Source organism: Cryptomeria japonica, chromosome 11 (genome assembly GCF_030272615.1).
Source record: "Cryptomeria japonica chromosome 11, Sugi_1.0, whole genome shotgun sequence".
NCBI classification, from domain to species: Eukaryota; Viridiplantae; Streptophyta; class Pinopsida; order Cupressales; family Cupressaceae; genus Cryptomeria; species Cryptomeria japonica.
The window spans coordinates 398,807,798-398,830,386 of NC_081415.1; the positions used below are offsets into that span (position 1 = coordinate 398,807,798).

At 40.9% G+C, this 22,589-nt stretch overlaps 1 protein-coding gene across 4 annotated transcripts in view; it reads right to left on the minus strand.

The window, feature by feature from the left end:
• Positions 1 to 22,589, minus strand: part of LOC131071590 (pentatricopeptide repeat-containing protein At5g02830, chloroplastic) — a 278,239-nt gene that overhangs the window by 109,653 nt on the left and 145,997 nt on the right. For all 4 annotated transcript variants that reach the window (XM_058007494.2, XM_058007493.2, XM_058007496.2 and 1 more), the window contains one exon: positions 1,323 to 1,388. In XM_058007494.2, coding sequence (XP_057863477.2) covers positions 1,323 to 1,388 — 66 coding nt within the window. The remainder of the gene's footprint in view (positions 1 to 1,322; positions 1,389 to 22,589) is intronic.

The following is a 22,589-nucleotide window of genomic DNA, read 5'->3' on the forward strand; positions in this document are numbered from 1 at the left end:
TTTATTGCTATTGTATTATTAGGTTAAAGATGGGGACATCACACTAAGTTAGCTGAAGGGCCCAAATCAAGCATGAAAGGCAAAAAAAAGCAAAACTCAAGAGAAAATTTGATGACTTTGAGCCCTCCTTTCAAAGTGACGACCAAGATGAGAAAGATAAGATTGAAAGAATCTGTTGGTAACTCATTTTTATATTATTTTTTATTACACGATTGAAGGGCTTTAAGGCTTTGTTTTAAGTTATTATTTTGTTGGCTGTTGTTTACACATAATTTGTAATGAGAGTGGATGCTAAACTTATGATATAGAAATTGTCATTGAAATGTTTAAGTCAAGCTAATGTATTAAGTGTTTGCAATGAAAGACAGTAAATGTTACACATATGCTACAGAAACCATTAACTGTTAATGTTATCTAGGAACTATTAATCACACGTTTGCAATTATGTGAGTTAAATTGAACTGAAGAATCCTATCAAATTTTGTGTTAATGTTCGTTGCTCATCAAAGTAATATCTTTATGTATTCCTTCAACAATTTACTTCATGGAATCATGTAGTGTTCTTTCATTTTATCATTTCTTGTTTTGATGCTAACATATTGATCTCTGATTTAGCCAATAAATAGTGTCTATTGGTGGTAATTAATCGAATCCTCTTTTGCAACTGAACATTGGTTCTTGTTTTAACCAGTAGAAAGTTGTGTTTGCTCATGCTTTAGTTGTTAGTCCACCTTAATCTGAAAATTTCATTGCAATATTAGCTACTAATAGTTCAGAACTACATCTGGAGCAAAAATATAGTCAAAATAATATATTATGTTAAATGCAAAACCCCCATTGACGATTTGTATAGTGTAAATATTGGTAGATTCTATTAGTTCAAGTTTACTTAAGTCTCAAAGAGCTTCTCCTTCTAATTTGAAAAACAGTTTTACCATATTCATTATTCTATTTTGTGTTGTCAAAAAGGTGACAAATTAAAACAGAAATAAGTTTCTTGTTATTTCATAATAGATTTTCCATCTTGTGAAACTTTCTAAGTTTCCTACGTACATCATATTAATTTAATGTTCTTTCTCAATTTATCTGGTCCATTCACTACCATTCTTAGCAAGGATTTCCTTACATATTTTGACACCACTATGTGAGAACCATATTCAAACATGAATATGAAGAAACAGAAAACTTTGGCAGAATGCCTCACCACAAAGAATATGAAGTATCCTAAGTTGCTAGATATGTTAATAAAAAAGGACGAAAAAAATGTACCGAGTTGGTACAAAATTGAAAATACATTGCCACATATTTATGAAAAAATTCACCTTGATGGCAGTAGTGTATGTAATTGAATCAGGTCGTACACCAGTTTCATTCATCTTGCTGAAAGTCTGCACCAAAAAAATTAGAATACTATAGAAGTGTGGCAGTACACAATACATAACAATTTGCTAACATGCATAGGACCTAAGTGCTCTTTAAACCTTATATGAAAAGCACATAATAGATGTAACAGTAGAATTAGAACAGAATACAGAAGTATGCACACTAGCGAATAACAACCATGTTTTGCAATAGAATGATCTAGCTTGTTGTAGCTTGATGATTTTTAAATTGCAATAAGTTCAGCTATAATGAGTCTGTCATCAAAAGTCGCAACGTTTGATATTACCTTTCAATATACAAATTAAACTTAATTAGAATATGATAAGAATCTTAATCAAAATCAGTGTACTTGGCGCTCAACTAGATGCTAAATCCACTCAAATACTCTTTAAGCTGCCTAAGGAAGAAAGTGGAAAATATTTGACAACTGCAAATCATGAAACCTTACAAAAGGTTAATACAATAAAAAATCATCAAGCACTACAAGAGAATCAGAATATAGTCACCAAACATTTCAAGTAACCAAAGATACAAGGAGAGGAAATAGTTTTCAACAATCCTGAAATAGAAGCGGTTGATTCTTCATATATTTCTTCTATCACAAATTAACTAAGTACATGGATTCATAAGGATTGCAAGATTGATCTTACGCCACCCCAAGGATCATGCTTTGAGGATAACATGGTAGGGATTGAATCTAGGGATCATAATTCAGACGATGTGAAGTGGCTTAGAGATAAGGATACCGATCAAAATTCTCCTTTACCTCTTGAAGAGTACATGACATCCACTAACAAATCAATGGTTGTAAATGAGATGAGTGATACTTCTAATGCAAGTGGATCAGAAGTTACTTCGTGTGTCCAATCTATTCACTTTGAAGATAAACAAAGAAATATGACATTGGAAGGTAAGATACCAACAATAGTAAGCAAGGACAGATCAGCAACTAGATGTCATGAAATCCTACAAACAGCAAATCAAAGTGTATGGATTACACAATTCAAAGAACCAGAAGACAAAGGAAGAGATGATGAATTGGACAACATAGATGAGACCTATGACTTGAAACTGTTGTGACGTTTTCACACATCGACCCATTACAAATGGGGAACCCTCTTTTCGCTTGGTAGGTTAATGTCTTGTTTGAGTTAAGTTTCAGTCTGGCAACATTTTGTTGTCTTTAGCCTTTGAATGGGAAGATTTTGTTTTGACAAGTCCATGAATGAGTCCGGGATTGGAAGTGAAGGTTTTTAAAGGCAAGGTTAGATGTCTTCCTTCAGATGTTGTAAAGGGTGGACTTGCAAGGTCCCCTTGCAATTTCGCCGAAATAATACATTTAACCTATGTATCCCTGATGTTGCCTTGCAAAGATTGCTAGTGTGTGAAGTGATGGATTCATGCGTGAGCCCTTGGAAGTTCCACTTTTATACGTGAGGGGGTGAAAGTTCCACTTTTTATGCATAAGTATGGTGAAAATCTGCTCAACTTCAATTCTTGTTCATGTTGCAACCACTTCAATTCATGCATAAGTACTAGTAAATTCTGCCCTTAGTTTACGTATGAGCATAGTGGATTTTCGACCTTGCTTCATTGCAGAAACAGTGTGAATTACCACCCTTACCTTTGCAATAAATGCATGACCACTTGCAAGATCCACTCTAGACAATGCATGAGTTGTATAAATTTCCACCCTTGTAACTTCTTGTAATGCATGAGCACTATGAAATCCCCAAATCTTACACAAGCATGCAACATACCCAAAACATTACATGAGAGCCTCAAAACTCTGATTTTGTACATGGCAATGATGAAACCACAGATTTTTACACAGCAAGGGTATGATGAGGGCTAAGTTGCAAATTTTACAAGCCAAGGAGAAATTTCACTATTCAGTGCATGGGGCAATTTGAAGTTTAAGTGTTTGTATCAATATGCAAGAAGTGCATAATCCTTGTGTGAGTGCCTTATACTTTTTGAGAAATCATTGAGTGAAGAGTTATAATTTTCAAAGCAAGTTGAAGGAATGATCCCAATCAACAACCCAACAATCAATGCATGATCAATCATGAAACTCAATTTCTTGCACAAGTAGGTGAAAATTCTGAATTCATACATGCAACCCTCCAAATCCCAATTTTATACATGGTGTTGTGAAATTTCCAAAATCTTACATCATGATGTGAAAACCCCAATTTCTTACATGACAATGGCAAAACTCCAAAATTATACATAGAGGTCCTGAAAGTCCAATTTTATACATGGAACCCTCTAAATCCTGAAATCGTGCATGACATATTGAAAACCCCGAAAATGCACTGCAGGCAGAAAATTTGAATCAGGTTTACAAGTGCAGAGCAGACATAAATGGGTTTTGAATTGCATGTTGATCATAGATTCTCACCATGTATATTTATGCTGCAAGTATTTAATGTGATTAGGCCGACCTAGGGTCTAAAAAAAATAAAATTCTCCCTAAAATGTGTAGGGTAAAGGTGCAAAACGTGCAAAGGCCGACCTGCCTTTGTTGCAAGAAAAATCAAAATGAAACATGAAGAAGAAGATTAAGCCAGCCTACTTAAGGCTTCATCAAAACATATAAGGAGAAAATGTTGAAACATGAAGCTATGAAAATAAAAAAGGGCCAACTTAGTCACAGATCTAAAAACCTTCCTTGAAACGTGAGGAAACAATAAAGTTAGAGGTCTGGCTGACCTCTTTGAAGGTTAATTACCATCCATATAAATGAAAGGTACAAGGGCATTCAATTCAAAATCAATGCAAAGCGAAATAAAGAGCAGAACCAGAAGTAAAATGTGAATTCAAGACTTGCAGAAGTGAATTTCATGACTGCATATGAGTCACAGGGCAGAGTAGGTCAAGTGTGAGCTATATCAGGTCAGAACCAAAACCTTAGGAAGGTGTGAATTTATGATGAAGAAGAAAGACTTATACCCTGATCAGAGCAGAAATCTATCACAGCAGAGTGGTGAGCATCAAAACAATTCAATCAAAAAGAAAATAATAATTCGTGAGAAGGTGCAAGCATTTATCTAAGGTGCATCACAGGCATATTCAGGTAGAGAGAGGCAAATTGAAGCAGATGCAAGCACGTTTTGAAAAAGAATTAAGGTGAATTACTTCATACAGAAGGCCATTTCCAGATTTCATCATTTAAGTCTCATTTCTAAGTTGTTTCTAGAATTCTCAGTCTGAAAATGATTGCAAATAGTGAAATCGGAGTTCATTTTTCTGAAAATTCATTGCAAAGGGTGAAAACAAGAGGGTTCACAAGGAAATGAAGAGCAAGGGCTTGGAGAAGATTGCTTGAGCAATGTTATGAATTGTTGATTATTAGTGTGTTCAAGTGAATTTTACAATATTTTTCATGAATTCCTTTTAGGACTCATCCATATGAATTAAAGGCCCAAGACCTTGAACTCTTAATCTTCTTGCTTCTTATCTACATGTGATTTCATTCATTAATCTTGCTCTAAACTGCATTTTCTCCTTTCATGTGATTGTAAGGTAGATGATGGAGGTGGATGGAGAAGAAAGATGAGGGAGTCAACAAGGTCATGGACTTCACAACTTGTTGGGAGACTTGTTCAAGATCAAGGTTAAAGGCAACAAGGATGGTGCAACACAACATCAAGGTTTTCAAGACGATGAGGAGGAAGTGATACAATATGAAGGATGGAAATGCATCACAAAGAGAAAGATTCCCAAGCATGAAGATGGAAAGGTGGAAGTGATCAAGCAGATAGTTTCAGAAGAGTTAAGAAAAGTTAGAAACTTGATCATGATGATGCAATTTGGGAATCTGAACCATCACAATTAGTCAAAGGATTGGATAATTTTGAGTATCAGGAGATATTGCTTGACACTCAAAAACATCTTTGTGATGACCTACAAGGAGCAAGCTAAGTTGGTGCTTAGTCATCATCTACTCAATCAAGTCATAACAAGTCAGCACGTTCAAATTCATTGAACCTGACTCATTCCAAGATGATAACTATGCATGTGGACGATACTGAATTCAATGTACCTAATCTCATTTCTTATTGGTCCACATTCAATGTAGGACATGTATCCGAATTGTTGTAATGATCTCATTGGTCAAGAGGGAGTTAATTGTAATTAACCCTAATTAGGGTTTTACTATTATACTTGGCCATCTCAAATCAATCAGATCCATTCAATCGCAAAGAGACCTATATATAAGGCTCAAATTTCTCATTTGTAAAGGTTAATAGAAAATAGTTAATAGTGGATAGCCTTAGAAAGTAGAGTAGGAGGAGGAAAGAAGAAATTGTTGACATCAATACATGTTTCATTGAAGTTAAGGTTGGTCTTTGTGTTGTACTCTACATTTCGCATGCTTTCTTATTACTTCTCAGTTAGTTAAAGTTCATTGATCTTAATGGAGAAACGAGATGATATATGATGAATTCCTTGGTTGATACTTTTGTGGTTTGCTAATTGTAAGCTATAGTGCAAAGTTAGCCTGAACCTCATTATTGCTAAGTTCAATTGTGAATGTTTCATTTGGATTGTGCCAGCATTGGGTATTTGAATGAATGGTTTACAATATAAAAATCTTTCATTTCCTTGGGAGGTTACACCAGCATTGTGTAGCTGTTGTTAGCATGACAAAGCAAAGCTTTGTTTAAAGGAGTTTGTCTACCAAAGCATCATCCATTATCATCAGTGTCCCTAGGTGTTAACATAGATTAGTTTCTCTAACCCCTTTTCCTTTTGCCTTTTATTTGAGTTTTAGTTAGTGTAGGAAGAAAGCGTCACTGAATTGCTACATCAGATGACCAAGTTCCAGCTGTGATTAATGAACGTAAGTCCCTTTTGTGATACCAGCATATCACATCATTACAACTGAGACTATCCATTTGCAATGTCAAGACCTGACTAAAGAAACCTTGGAGTCACCTTGTTTGATCACAAAGTCTAGCATTTGAGGAGTCTTTGTTCAACAGAGGATAGAATACTTAGTATTTTATTCTATGTTCGAAGTGCATAGAAAACACATCAACAGAAACATTGTCTAGAGAAATTGGATAATAAAGGTTGGGAAAAGAATAGGTTTGATATTAAAAGCAAGGATAACTTTCGGCTTATGAATAATCCTTTGCTTGAGATTAAATCTTATGTATCCTACAATAATCTGCTTTTTGAATCAGATGAAGAAGCTATTCTGAAATCATATGGTAAGATTGACGACGAACACAAATTTGGATCCAAGGGCACTCTCCATCAATAAAGAGTTGAGACATGATCGAAGCCTTGAGATAATTTCTAGTGGTGTTACCATTAGCCACTCCCCAAACGATTTACAAGAGATTACAGTTCAGATCAGGTTAATGAAGAGGATTCCTTCCTTTGATCAAAACTTAAATATTGAATGTTTGAGAAGAAGTAACACTTCCAGTATATATCCTACACGAAATAGTTATTGTTGTATAGTGATGACATCAATTGATGACCAAATGCTTATTGGACCGATGCTCACTTTATGGAAGCTAATTATAAGAAATCCTACAAGTACCATTTTGATATTCACCTCCACCACAATGCACGATAATTCCTATCAACATTCTAGGAGATCCTGCAACATTGAGATGGATGTGATAGATTAGAAAACTTGGAATTTTCATCTTGAGGCCTTGAGGAACACCATTATGCATTCTAGTTTGGACTTAATCAATGAACACTTATCGAAACTCCAAGAAAAGGGTGTGCCGAATGAGGTTGATGTAATCATAGCGGTGCAGCGTCAGCGTGATGGTACTTTCCCAAGACGGATTTGGAATCCAGAAATCATTTGGAGTTTAAAAGTTGTTGAAAATGAGATGATCTATGATAAATATAGTAAAATGTTTGAGATCATCAAAATGCATTCTTCTAAAGAGTTTAGGCAGCATTAGAATGTTCTTCTTCTTGATAGTTTTCAGAATATCATCCTTACTAGTGATCAACAAGATTATGCTTTGAATGAATGGCACTACAAACCTTGGAACACCGGAATTTATACGACGGACAGATTACTTCATAATGTGATAAAGTTTGATTCACATTGTAAGTACAATGACGACAACATGAGGAAAGGAATATGTATTAAGTATTCTATAGGCTTAATTGGGATCCCGGTATCGTCATGATGTGAGGTTGCTTGTGGGCAAGCAATTTCAAGGAGGGGAGACTATGATATCCCCATCCAATTCATAAAACCAAACAAGTAAACAGTTATTTGGGAGAAAGATCCTAGTATTATCTTTACAAATGAAGATAGCTGACAATACCAAACAAGATATAAATACAGTGATCTCTAAAAAGGATAGCAATGATTATAAAGAAATGCAGTTATCAACATGCCTTAATATATTGGAATATGATTCAGATTAAAGAGTGACCAACATGGTGAAGCACGGAAGAGAATTACTCAGCGACCAAGATACTTAACAACTACTTCATTTGATTAAGAAGTGAGTTTATTAAATAGGACAACGATTACACAACAATCAGATCTTTGATAGTTATGATATTCATTTTGCAGCAATCATATATTCAGGCAGTGATATTATTAATAGTAATGGTCAGCATTAACCAGCAATAATCAAATATATTCCAAGACTAATATGCAGCCATTTATGAAGGTTGAATAAATTATTAGAAACCACTTATAATGACCCCATCCAAAGACAAATGAAGAAAAATTAGCATCGTGTGACTCGAGGTGTAGCAGGCCAAGTGCGATAAATACACCATAATATCGAGTCATGGGTAAGTTCGCATCTATGACAAGGCAGATCACTAACGAGGACCTTCATATAATCGTTGTCTCAATGATGCCTATCCACATTAATTATCTAACTACGATGGATTAGGAAGAAACACGAATGGTTGATTAATTACTTGCAAACAATATGATGATAAAGACACAACTATTCACCTCACACCCCATCAACAGGTATATAGGGGACAATCGTGAAGATCAAAAGGGCATCATTGAATCATTCTTTGTTACTTCTTTTTATCTATATTTGGATCGCTCTTTGAGCAATCGACTTATAGACATATAATTGGTGGCATGCATTTAAAGAAAACAATCAGGAACAGCACCATCCCAACTGCATACTTCTAAAGCAAATCTGAAACAGTAATTACATTAGCGCCTCAAGCGATATTGTGAAGACTTACAACACATTCACATCGCCATATCAGGAACAGCTATAAGCATTGAAAGAAGACTCTCAGCACAGTTCACATAGTTATATCAGAAATAATGGAGATAACTCCATAATTGCAGATCGGAGTATATCAGAGAACATCATTGCATAATTCCCATCGACATATCAGAGACAGCAAGATACTCCATATTATTTCATCAACAAGAATATCAAAGATATTTATTGTATCCCATATGTAATGTCCCACCCCAGGTGGAACACTGTAACTGCAACCTTGTTTATTTTAGATTAAAAATACTATATTTCAATTTTTATATGTTCTTTCAGAGCTAGACAGAAGTTGCAGAATGGTTTGTTGTTTGTTTGATGTTTTTGAGTGCTTTCCATTACATAAACAACAATAGCAATAAAACCCCTAAATTGCAATCAAGAGATATGATAGCTTAATTCTAAATAAACTACCTTACTACTATCAAGATCTGATTACAAAGCTTCAAATCTGATATAAAATCAGACTCTAACAATTACTGATTTCACCTTAACAACTCTGGGTTCATAAACACAACTAAAGGGACATACCTGTTTCGGCCTATGCCTTAGAATCTCTAAGTAAGGGTTGATTTGGAAGGGTCCCTTCAAATCTGATTTAGTAGGACTGCAGCAGCTTCTTGAACATTCCAACCATTAAGAATATGGGGACTATGTGTTCAAAATCAAGCTTGTATCTATTGTAGCTGAACCCCCTTGGAATGGCCCAAAATGGATGTCTTCAAAAACCCAAAAACTTTACGAAAGAGTGACCCAACCAGCAAGCAGCTCACTCAAATATTAGTTCCTATGATTAATATCCCTTCAAAATAACTCTAAAAACTACCTTAGCTTGCTGGTAATAACAAATATTGTAGACCCAACTCTTATAATGCATATTTATGTCCTTTCTTGACTCTAAACAACCCCTAGAGGGATCAGCCACACTAGTAGACACCTCTCTCAGCAACAGCAACAAAAACTATCCAAAACTGATTCCAAACTGATATAAACTTACTCAAATCTGCTGGTCATGATGTGACTTGATAACTCAATGCTGAAGATGCAAGGAAAGTTCTTTCCTACACTCCAAACAAGCTGAAGTATGGGCCGACCTCTCAAGCAAGCAGCTCCTTCAGATTTCAACCAGCAAAAAGTCTTCCAGAACTGATTTCTTTGTAGTCCAACTGAGATCCCTGAAGTAGAAGCTCCTTGCACACCATTGGTTGGTCTTCCACAACTACAAGTGATTACACGTGAAGGTTTCCGTCTTCACAAGCTCCTCAAACCCTAAGGTTTAGACAAGCTTGTAAGCCAGTTAATTAGTAAATAAGGCTTTTTAATGCTTTAAGAGAAAACAATAGTATTAAGTTATATCCGCGGGTAGTTAGTTGCCTGACGGTTGGTGGCCAAACCAACCGCGAACTCTTTATATTGTAAACTTGTAGCACATTTTGGACACATCGGATTGGAGAGAAATATGATATACATCTATGTTACACGAATCTATCTTGGTACACTGTGTTGTGTGTTATTGGTTCCATGCTAATGAATTACTATGCTCTGGTGTTGTACATTGGATATTGATGTTCCCTATGCTACCACCTGAACCACTTAGGCTACTAACATTTTGGCGTCGTTGCCTAAATCGAATCTGAAGGTCTGAGGAGGGAAAGCTGGCGGGATGGAAGTATAATGGGTCGTCCATTCGACCAAAATATCCTGGTGACAGACAATGACATAGAAGATAACACGGAAGTAACCAGGGAGGATCAGTTGACACAGGACCTGATTCACGCGTGGGACATTTCCATGGACCGGTACGTACAGCAAGAAGCGGAACTGAGCGCTGTCTCGGCTGATACAGTACGGGCGGAGCTCAATGTGAACCAGGCGGTACATGATCTCCTAGGTAGCCTTCCAAGGTTGTTGGCACGTGTACTCGTGGAACGTGAAGAGGAACGAGAGAACACACGAAGGGAGCAACGCAGGCAGCAAGTGCTCCAACAGTATCAAGAACAGAATCAAAGGGAAGAAGAGCAGAGGGACTACACACAACGACGAAACCGCCGCAATTCCAATAATTAAGGTCAAATACACTCAACAAAGATCGAAGCCGAGAAACCTCGGAGGAACAAGAAGGGAACCAAGAAGACATAGTAAGAAGATCCCTGCGTATCCAAGAGCAACTCGAGAGGCACCTGAAACTCTACAAGATAGTGGAAGAAAGAGGGAGCCTGGCGGAAGGTTCTCGACAACATATACAAGCGTGGGACAGGAGTCACAACAGCCCAGAGGCACTAGGCAGTAGTAAGAATTGGGAACAAACAACCGCGCCAACCGAGTCATTCAACAATTCCCAGGATAACTCGGGGAGTACGAGGAAGATGGCACATAACTCCGAAAAACAGAACCTCCCCAGATTCAATGGACTAGGATCGGAGGATCCCGCCCGCCACTGTAAAACTTGTGTCACCATATGGCAGGCCAATGGCGAGGATGATGAGGATAACTGGCTGAAAGCATTTCCAGCCACCCTCCGTGGTATTGCCACTGACTGGTACACAGACCTACCCACCACTTCGAACGATACCTGGAAAAGACTTGCTAAGGCATTTGAGGAGGAGTTTCGGCTATTGCGGGACGATGATGAGATCGTCGCAAAAATATACAACACCAAACAGGGCAAGAGTGAGACGGTACGGTCCTACTACCGCAAACAAAAAGAATTAATTGGCAAAATGGATAATACCCCGGCCAACGGGTTAAAGAAGCGATGGTTTATTGAGGGTCTACAACCATCACTGTGGAAAAAGATGAAGGTAGTACCCCCATCTACTTTCATGGAGGCATACAATAGAGCCATGGATATTGAAAGCGAGAACAAGACATCAAAGGGCAAGAAGCGCACAAGCGATGAAGATAGTAGTGATCAGGAAAGCGAGGAGGAGTCACGTACGATACAAGCACTCCGGAAGGATATGAGATGGATGATGCGGGAAATGCGGACGCAAAAGGAAGAAAGTAGGGAGGGCAGAGACCTCTAGTGCACAGAGTGCAAACTGGAGGGACACACAAAAACCAATTGTCCAATGAAAGCTTTTTGTGACATCTGCCAAGTGCTGGGGCATGCTATTAAGGAATGCCCCTACAACTTGAAGGCAAGGAGTGCCCAGGTACTATATACTCAAGAACAGGCAACACCACCCACTACACCCACCAAGAACACAAACTCAGATGCGTCACCAGGTGGCTATAGGAACAGCCGGAGGGGGAGTAACAACAACAGTAATAATAATACACCAAGGGGTCGCATCCAATACGATGAAAAAGGAAGACCAATGATACAATGTCGACGATGTAACGAATGGGGCCATTTTGCACGCGACTGCCAGAGAGGTGTTGGGCAAGGAGGGCTACTCTGCAAATGGTGTGGGCCGGGCAATCACGAAGATACGGGATGTCCAAGGCAAAAAGGCGTGAACATGTTGGAAGTAGTACGGCCAGAACCAGACGTATTGTGCCCAGAAGTACTAGCCATTACCCGATCTCATACAAGGAAACTAATATACCCTGACCCAGGCACAGAGAAGGGAAGACTAAAGGAGGCACAGAGGGAAGTAGAAAGGGAAATGAGTGAGGAATGGAGAAAGCCAACATCCCACAAAACCACCAACACCCTACGAACCGACTCCGAAACAACCATAATGAAACAGCTACTGCAAACCACCGTGTCGGTCCGCGTAGTGGATCTGTTGCAAACACTACCGCAACTACGGATAGCTATAAACCAAGTGGAGGAGACCAGGAAGGAGGGGAAGATGCCGAACCACAGGGAGGAAATGGAAGAAAGGAACCACTCAAAGGAGACTAATGACCCTATGTTGATGACAGTAGGGGTAGGCAGGACACCAGCCGTAGTAGAAATGGAGATTCTCGGGTTCAGGCTTACTAACACCATCGTAGACAGTGGGTCTGCTGTAAACGTGCTACCTGAAGAGACATGGAAAACCTTGGGGAAGCCGACACTCTGGCCGCCTGCCTTCCACCTCGTAGGAGCCGATCAGCATGGCATCAAACCATTGGGCACGCTTATGGGCGAAAAGGTAACTATCGGGACACAACACTTCTTTCTAGATTTCATGGTCATATCGTTGGAGCGGAAGGGATATGATGCACTTTTGGGAAGAGGATGGCTTGTCACGGCCAAAGCAGACCACAACTGGAAGAAAAATACCCTTTCCATTGAAAGTGAGGGAAACAAATATGTCATTGACCTGCGGAACCAGCAGGTGAGTCAAGAAATGGCCTCAGATTCTGACTCGGAGGAGGATACCGTGAGGGAAAAAGGCGAGATAGAGCCGAATGGAGAAGGGGTGCTTCGCCTCGGTAATTGCTCAGAAGATGAAACGAGTTCTCTCAGTGGACTATTCCACTGGCAGATGGAAGACTATGAGATCTTCCAGCCAGAGTGCAATGTATTGGAAATCCTCGAGTTAGGAAACGATGACACCTACCCGCCACAATTTGCGGAATACGAGGAAGGAGGGGCAGAAGTAGACAGCACACCGGCACACCAATTTGAGAAAGAAGTGGTACAATACGAGGAACCAAAGGTTCAGAGCACCAACCTGGGAGATGAAAAGGACCCAAGAGTAATAATGGTTGGAGATGATTGGGACCCTGTACTAAAGGCGGCGGCATTTAAGATATTCTTGCAGTATAAATATGTGTTCGCATGGACTTATAAAGGTCTGAAGGGAGTACCCCCCGAACTATGCGTACATCGAATACCTTTGATGGAGGGGGCAAGGCCTATGCAGAAACGCCCCTATCGCATGAATAAGAACTATGCGGCCAAGGTACAAGAAGAAATAGAAAAAATGCTAGACGCTGGGATCATTTTCCGAGTGCAAACTAGTGAATGGGTTTCCCCCATTTTTATTTCCCTGAAAAAGGAAGGAAACCAGATCCGCATTTGCGTGGACTTCAGAAGCTTAAATGCTATAACCATTAAGGACCCATTTCCGATACCGTTTACTGATAGTATCCTCGAAGAGGTAGCAGGGCATGAGATTTACTCCTTCATGGACGGCTTTTCCGGCTATAACCAGATCAGCATCGCGAAGGAGGACAAACTCAAAACCACATTTATTGTGGAAGATGGAGTTTTTGCGTACAACCGGGTGCCATTTGGGCTATGCAATGCCCCAGCCACTTTCCAGAGGATCATACTCCACATCTTTGACAAAATGGCCACTGGGAACTTCAAGGCCTTTCTGGACGACTGGTCAGTATATAGTGATAAGGAAAACCATTTGAGGATACTGGGGGAATGCATGGACAGGTGTCGATGAGCAAGACTTGCACTCAATCCCAAGAAATGTAGATTCCTAGTGCCACAGGGGAGATTACTCGGCCACATAGTCTGCAAGGCAGGGTTAAAAACAGACCCAGCTAAGATCAGAGTTATTCTCGACATGGATAGCCCAACAGATGTTACAGGGATCAAATCCTTCCTTGGCCATGTTGGGTACTACCGACGGTTCATTAAAGGATTTGCAGAAGTGTCCCTTCCACTTGAACGCCTAACAAGGAAAGGGGAACCATTTGTATGGCACAAGGAGCAGAACGAAGCCTTCCAAGAACTCAAAACCAGATTGGTAAGTGCACCTATTTTGGCATACCCAAATTGGGAGAAAAAATTTCATGTACATGTGGACACTTCTAACTTTGCAATTGGAGCCATCTTAACGCAACCTGGATCCTCAGGCTTAGACCACCCAATATATTTTGCTAGTAGGTTACTGTCAAAGGCAGAAAGAAATTATAGCACCACGGAAAGGGAAGCCTTGGGAATGGTATATGCAGTACAAAAGTTCTGCCATTATCTTTTAGCCACACCATTCACATTTTTCGTGGATCACCAAGCACTCATGTACCTGGTGAACAAACCGGTTATTCAAGGATGGGTAAGCCGATGGTTGATCTTGCTTCAGGAATTCACTTTCAATGTTGTGGTGCGACTAGGGAAAAGTCACGTAATGGCTGATCACCTCTCTAGAATAAAATCCGGGGAGCCAGGGGAAGGAGGAGTGAGCGAAGATTTCCCCGATGGCCATTTATTCAAGATAGCCGTGTTACCTTCCGGGTACGAGAAACTCGGGTAGTATCTTTCTACAGCAACATTTCCAGGCGACATGAGCCCAAGCGAGAGAAGGAAGCTCGCACTAAAAAGTACCACGTTTCAATTGATCCAAGGGCTCCTATATAAACTAGGGCCGGACGGTATCCTGCGAAGATGTGTCCTAGAGGAAGAAATTCCTGGAGTCCTAAGAGAATCTCACGAAGGACTAGCAGGAGGACATATGGGGCCGGATACCACGGCACGGAAAATTTTGCTAGCAGGGCTCTGGTGGCCTACACTTTATGCAGATGCGAGGGAATGGGTGACCAGCTGCGACACATGCCAAAGGGCACGTAAGCCACTCAAACGAGACTTCATGCCCCTGTTCCCGTCCCAACCACAGGAATTGTTCGAAAGATGGGGACTGGATTTCGTAGGACATCTGAGGACGAGCAAGGTGCATAGATGCCACTACATTGTGGTGGCTACAGAATACCTCACGAAGTGGGCCGAGGCCAGAGCTTTACCCGACAACACAACCTTGAGCACCGCCAAGTTTCTCTATGAACACATTGTGACCCGGTTCGGGATACCCCTGCAACTCACGAGTGATAGGCGGGTACACTTTGTCAGTCAAGTGATATGCAATATGACAACAGAATTCAAGATTTTCCACACATTGTCTAGTATGTACTATCCCAGGGCGAATGGCCAAGCGGAGTCCACCAACAAAGTACTGGTATCTATTCTCTACAAGACGTGTGGAGTAGAGCAAGGAGATTGGGAAGAGCGATTATCAGCAGTATTGTGGGCCTACCGAACAACGTACAAAGCGACAACCACACACACTCCCTTTCAGCTTATGTATGGACAAGAGGCAGTGATGCCAGTAGAATACACTATGCCAACCTTGCGGATAGCAGTGCAAAACAGATGGGGGGATGAGGAAAGCCTAAAGGAACGACTTATGACCTTGCAAAAATTAGATGAGCGCGCCTAATGGCACAATGGGCCATAGAAGTGGCTCAGAACAGAAGAAAAGCTTGGCATGATAAACATCTAAGGTGGATGAAGTTCTCGCCAGGACAGCTGGTACTCAAGTTCAATGGCCGGAATGAACTCCGACCAGGTAAATTTCGACTTCGATGGCTAGGGCCATACAAAGTAAGGGAGGTGGGAAAAAATGGAGCTATTAAATTGTCCAACCTGGATGACAGCCCCATCAAAGATCCAGTAAATGGATCAAAACTAAAAATGTACAAAGAAAGGGAGTCCATAGCCATTAATATGGTGGCCATTAAAATGGTGGAACCCATAGGGGGCCACAAGGACAAAATGATGGTGATTGAAAAAAATAAAATAGCCAATTTCCAAACAGAAATAAAGTGGAACAAAGAAAAAATAAAGAGAGAAGAGGACGGAGAGAGAAAAAGAAAAAGAAAAAACGCAAGGCAAAAATATTTAAAAATAAAAGACAAAGGCAAAATATCAAAAAATAAAACCAAAACATTAAAAATGATAGCAAGAGAAAAACATAAGAAGGAAAGCAAGGAGAAAAGGCACATCACTCATACCACCGTACGCACAACCAAGGGAAGGAAGGGGAAAAGGACGTGGGCAGGAAGCGGAGCAACGAAGGCCACGCACGAGAGACACATTGCACGCACAGTGGGCGTACGCAGGGTGGGCATACGCAGGATGGAAGAGAGAGTACGCAGCGGGGAGGAGAGAGCACGCAGCGGAGTGAAGGGGAGTGTATGCAGCAGGAGGAAGAGCGTACGCAGCAAGAGGGAGAGCATACGCAGCGGGGAGGTGTGTGTACGCAGCAGGGAGGAGGGCGTACGCGGAGTGGAGGCCAGTGTACGCAGCAGGGAGGAGGGCGTACGCAGAGGGGAGGCAAGCGTACGCAGTGTGGAGGAGGGCATACGTAGTGTGAAGGTAAGCGTACGCAGCGCGGAAGGGAGCTATGGCGTGGGACGGGGACACAGCACCAGCGGCACAACACAGAGCAGCAGCGCAAAGGGGGCGGCACGTAGGGAGAAAAGCACGCAACCACCAGCGTACACAATCAGCAGACGGAGGGGTAGCGGAATTCGGCTACGACGTACGCAGCCCCCGAGAAATAGGCTACCAATCACGCGGCACCTAAAATACACAAAACCTCAGCCTCAGCCACAGAGTATAGGCCCACAGCCCTCGGGTACAGCACCATACACCACAAGATGGTGAAAGGGAGTCACGGCAACCCTAGAAGGGGAAGTTATGATATAAATAACAAAGCTAGTACTTCTAACAAGCAAGCAATGGCCATGCCAGGAACCAACAAGAAAAGCCAAGAGAGGGCATCGGAACAGGTGAATGTAGAGAATGTCACGTTTGAAGGAGTGCTTGGAAGCGAGTGCAGGAAGTGGTGGGAAAACAATGAGGAGGACCACCCCCTAAAGAGTTCATTGAAGAAAGCAGAAGTTGATAAAATCATTTTCATGCCCATCTTCAACCTAAAAGAATTTGAGCCTATATTGCGTGCCATGGTCCATGGGTATGAGCAGGACAGGCATAGATCAGTAATTGACTATTTGGGACAGACAGTGGTCATTTCTTATGCACCCAAAGAATTCAACAAGGTCTTCGGCATTCCTAGTAGCGGCGATTCAGCTATGAAATCGTCAGCAAGAATGCCTACAGAAGAAAAGAAGTGGCTCCTGGAACACATCTGCGGCGACGTGTTGTGACGTTTTCACACATCGCCCCATTGCAAATGGGGACCCTTGCTTTTTTTTGCTTTTTAGGGTTTGTTTTTTGGTCTTTTGGGGTTTTGTTAGTTAGCCTTTGCATTTTGAGTGCTGTCGGGGAGATCAATAGGATAGCAGGTCCTGAAAATTTGGCTAAGTCTGAAAGTCCTGATCTTGAAATTTGGCTAAGTCTGGAATGTCCTGATCCTGAAATTTGACTAAGTCTGGAAACTGAAAGACCTCAAAAAAACTAGATTTTGCAATATAACTCCTGGAGGTCCGAAACCACTCTCAAACATCCTGAAAGTATATATGGAATATAACTTAAAGTATAAGAAAGATTCTTATACTTAAATGTTATATTCCATTAAAATTGTCCTGATAGAGAGTTCGAAAAGTCAAATTTCGCTCCTGTCCTTCATTGAGGATCCAGAGCGAATTTCGCTCCTGTCCCTCCCAAGAGGACCAAGGCGAAGCGCTCCTGTCCCTCACCAAGGGACCAGGGCGATAATGCTTAGTTGAGCCATTCCTGACCTTGTTTGGACGAATTGAGACATCAAAGCCATGGTGAAGGGCAAAATGAGCATGATCGAGCATCCAGACTTGATGAAAAGCAATGAAATGATGAAGTTTTTGCCTAGAAGGTCAAATCGCTCCTGTCCCTCACTGAAGGACCAGAGCGATTTTCTTTATATGCACAATTTTAGACCTATTTTTGGACATTAACTTTTATTCATAGCATGAAGCAGGATGATATCTTCCCTAGCAAAGACATTTCATGGTGAAAAGTGAAGCATTTGGGCTTGGAGGACAAAAATCGCTCCTGTCCCTCAGTGAAGGACCGGAGCTCAAAATCAAACATTGCCTTGTCCTTGCAGGATTTGAACAATTTGATGATTTGAGGAGATCAAAGGAGATATGCTTCATCAGTTGAATATAATTTGAAGGTGCAAACGTGAAGAAAATTTGACCTAGAAGTTAAATCGCTCCTGTCCCTCAGCCAGGGACCAGGGCGAACTCAGTGATAGCTCTCGTCCCTCTCCCAGGGACCAGAGCGAATTTCCTCATGAGGCATGTTTTGGGCAAAAAGCAAGCAAGTTTTGAGTTTGAAGCAATAAAGGAGGCGAAACGAATCCGTTGAAGATAATTTGAAGATTGCAAAAATGCCAAGTGAAGCCCATATTGTCCTAGGCACTCCTGTCCCTCTCCCAGGGACCAGAGCGATTTCTTCCTTAGACAAATCTCTCGCCAAGATGAAGCAAATTACATGTCAAGGATGAGTGAAAGGGGGCACAACAAGTCCGTTGAAGATAATTTCAAACATGGGCAAAGTGTGATTGAGCCTAGAAAATGAAGTTCGCTCCTGTCCCTCTCCAAGGGACCAGAGCGAAATAGTCAAATATGCTTAAACTTTGAAGGCCACGTTCGTTTCAAATGTTCAAGAAGGAATAAAGGACATCATTCTACGCCTTGAAGATTATTTGATATCAATATGATGGAGGATTTGCACCATAGATCAAAGTTCGCTCCTGTCCTTCAGTCAAGGACCAGGGCGATATTCACAAAATCCATCTTTTTTCTTCCTAGATCACATCAAAGCAAAGTTATACAAGGTTGAAAATGTCATTTGAAAGGTGATAGGCAAGAAGTGAATGTTAAAGGATCACAAATTTGAGCTAGAAACTAAAGTTCGCTCCTGTCCTCCAGTCAAGGACCAGGGCGAAAACCACTTGAAGGACAAATTTGCTTTGCAAAGAAGAAGTTTGGCGTGTGTGAAATAAACAAGGGGAAATGCAAAGTTCGCTCCTGTCCCTCAGCCAGGGACCAGGGCGATAATGATCTTAAGAGGCATTCATCTACAACATTGATCGATCAAGCTCAGGATTCCCAATGAAGATGCCAGTTTCAAAGTAGAGGAAGTGATTTTAAACGTAAAAGGCGAGGAATTCAAGAGCAAAATGCTAAATCGCTCCTGTCCCTCAGTCAGGGACCAGAGCGATGTGGTTAGTGTCCCTTATTCCTCCCATGCTTAGGCGCCAATATTTTCGAATTATATTAAAATGCCAAATTCGATAAAAATGTGATAGATTTAATTAAATTGGTATTTAAAAATAGCGCATGGACATTCAATAATTAATTTAAAGCCTTTAAAAAATCGAAGTTTTTAATTACAAAGGCATTTAATTAATTATTATTAAATTAAATTTTAAAAAAAGGGAGCGCTTGGGGTATTATTTTGCAAGGTCGGCCCCCTCTTTTATTAAATTTTATTTGTTTTTTGGGCCTATTTTCCAAGTCGGCCTCGGGGCAATTATCAAGATGAGCGCCTATATAGGAGGGGTGTGTTGAGCATGTTAATCCATCTTTCAATCATTTGTCCAAGTGCGATTTTGAAGGAGCAATAAAGGAGTGCGAAATCTGGTCCAAGAAGGAGTGCAAGTTGAAGGCTAGAGGTGGAGCGAATTTTCCTCAAGACGTTGAAGGCTAGAAGTGGTGAAGTTGATAGAAGAAGCACATTTTGAAGACTTTGATCCACATTTTGCCTAGCCAACTTGCTTAATTTTGCATCTTTTCTTAGAATTAATTCCCAAGTGGAGGTATGGCGTAATCACCTTGGCACCATTTTTGAAGATTTAAATTTTGCTTTGAAAATCCTAAATTAGGAAATGATAACTCCAGATTTATCATGAAGTTTCCTAATTAAAACCTTGAATCTTCCTTTTAAAGTTTAATTTTTAGATTTCAAGATATATTACTAATTTTGAAATGTTGTGTAGGTATCAAGATGGCGACTCCCAAACTCGAAGGATCTACAAGTCGGAAGGCTCTCATCAAGGACGATCAAGCAAGGACAAGGACGATCAAGCGAGGACAAGGACGACCTTCTTCGATTGAGCCTAGCATCGACAAGGACGGCCTTCTTTGGACTAACGTCATCAAGGGCGACCTCTTCCAATCCAGCATTCCAAGGCGAGGTACATCATCATCCTGCAAATCAAGGACACAAGAAGTTAGAACAAAGGTTCGTTGAGGAAGCAAATAGTTCCAGATGAATTAATTAAAGCTAGCTTCTCAACAACATTAAGTTGAATATCTACCAAATTACAAGTGTTAGACAAGGTGGCATCCCAGTCATCGCTCATCCAGTCAGTGTGGTCCACCTCAGCATTTCTAGATTCAATGTACCTAACTCATGGAAGGTGGCACAAACTCCGGTGTACCTACCCCGTCTATCCATTGGTCGATTTTTCCAGAGAGGACATGTGTCCAAGCAATACAATTTTATCATTGGTCAAGCATTAAATGTTATGTAATGGTTGTAACAAACCCTAATTAGGGTTTTCATTGTTGAATCTTGGCCATTGATCTCGAATTGATCTAAGCCATCGAATTGAATTGAGGGCACTATATTAGCCCTGGCATTTCATTTGTAAAGGCTATTAGAGAGAGTTAGAGTTAGTTAGTGAATAGAGAGTAGTTAGAAGGTGATTAGAATAGCAATTAGAGTAGAGTAGAGAGAGAAGGCAAAGATTGTTGCCAAGAGGTTGTTGTAAAAGACTTGTAACTTCATTGAAGAAATGGTGAAATTTATGGGTCGATTCGACAATTTGCATGGTCTTTATACTTCTCATATTTGATTTCATGTTATTAGATGAGTGGAAGAAATGTGCTTGATTGATGGTGAAATTCGTATATCCATACTACTAGCAGTTTGTTGATTGCAGACTTGCCTTGCGTAGTCAACTGGAATCATTCAGCTTGAGCTTAACTTCAATTGTCGCTTCTTCATCGATATGCATCAACCTGATGGTGTCTATGCCTGCAGTGATGATTTGAACATCATAAAGCTTTCCTTCGAAGATCGCACTAGCCTTGTGGAGATGGTCCTGCGATGTCAAAACAAGACCTAGTTAGAGTTTCATCAAAGATCAATCATTGCTCCTACATTCTTAGTGTTAGGATTAGATCCTTTCCTCGCCCTCGTCTTTTTTTCTTTTTTTCAAATCTAAGCTAGTGAAAATCCTGTGTTCCAGCAATATTCAAAGCAGATCAGAAGTTCAATCATCAAATGTAAGTCCCCTTGTGATTCCAGCAAATCACATCATACCACTGGAGCTTATCCACACGTAGAGACCCTACTAAAAAGAACATTGGAGTCATCCTAACTGATCCTTCTTACGATATCTTCAGCAGTTAGCGACTTTATTCAAGAGAGGATAAGATGCCTTTGGGTATTTTATTCTGTGTATGATTGTGTACAAAATACACGTCAACACGACGCACTCACAAAAGAGCAATGGAACAGTTTATGGCAGAATAGCAATAGAAGGGGCCTGAAGAAATCTTATCTCACCTCACCAGAATGGAGATGTGTCCTGGATATCATAAAGAGTAAGCTAACAGCAGCAAGCCGAGTATCTGATGTTGCAATATGGATGCTACGCCTCATGCACGGATTGAGTAATGGCAAAATTTATAACTGGGGCCGCGTCCTTTCCAGCCGGGTGAAGGAAGCCATGCTCCTCAAACACAAGACCCTATACGTGCCCCATCACCTCATTGCTCTCTTCTTGGAAGCATTGAGAACTCAAGTGGCGTTGGAAAATAGAGGAGGTTTTGTGGCCTCAAGTCGGGTGGAGCCCTACAAGCCAGCCATGCATTATTGGCTACACCTGGACACTTTTACAGTAACCACAGAGACAACACCGAGGAAAAAAGCAAGGCAAGAACTGGCGGGGAGCATAGAAGATGGAGGAGAAGAAGACAACAATTCTGAGGAAGAGGTAGGGACAGGGGAAGAAGAAACATACATATCATCTTCAGACGAAGATGAAGGAGAATTCAGGATGTAGCCAATGAGCATGGAACAGGAAGGAGGACACGTACGAGGGTTGCGGCAGGTAGGGACAGAAAGCCGTATGGGGGGCATACCAGTCGTACCAGGATGGGGAGTAAGGAAAAAGGTACTTTTCGAACCAGCACAGATTCCCATCACGGCACAATTGGTAACTGGGGTCACAGGGACCCCGTCTCAGTTAGTAGACTTGAGGGGACACGCTGGGGCCCACACCCTCCATATAAGCACAACCAGGGGCGTAGAAGAGGCTAGAGCTATTG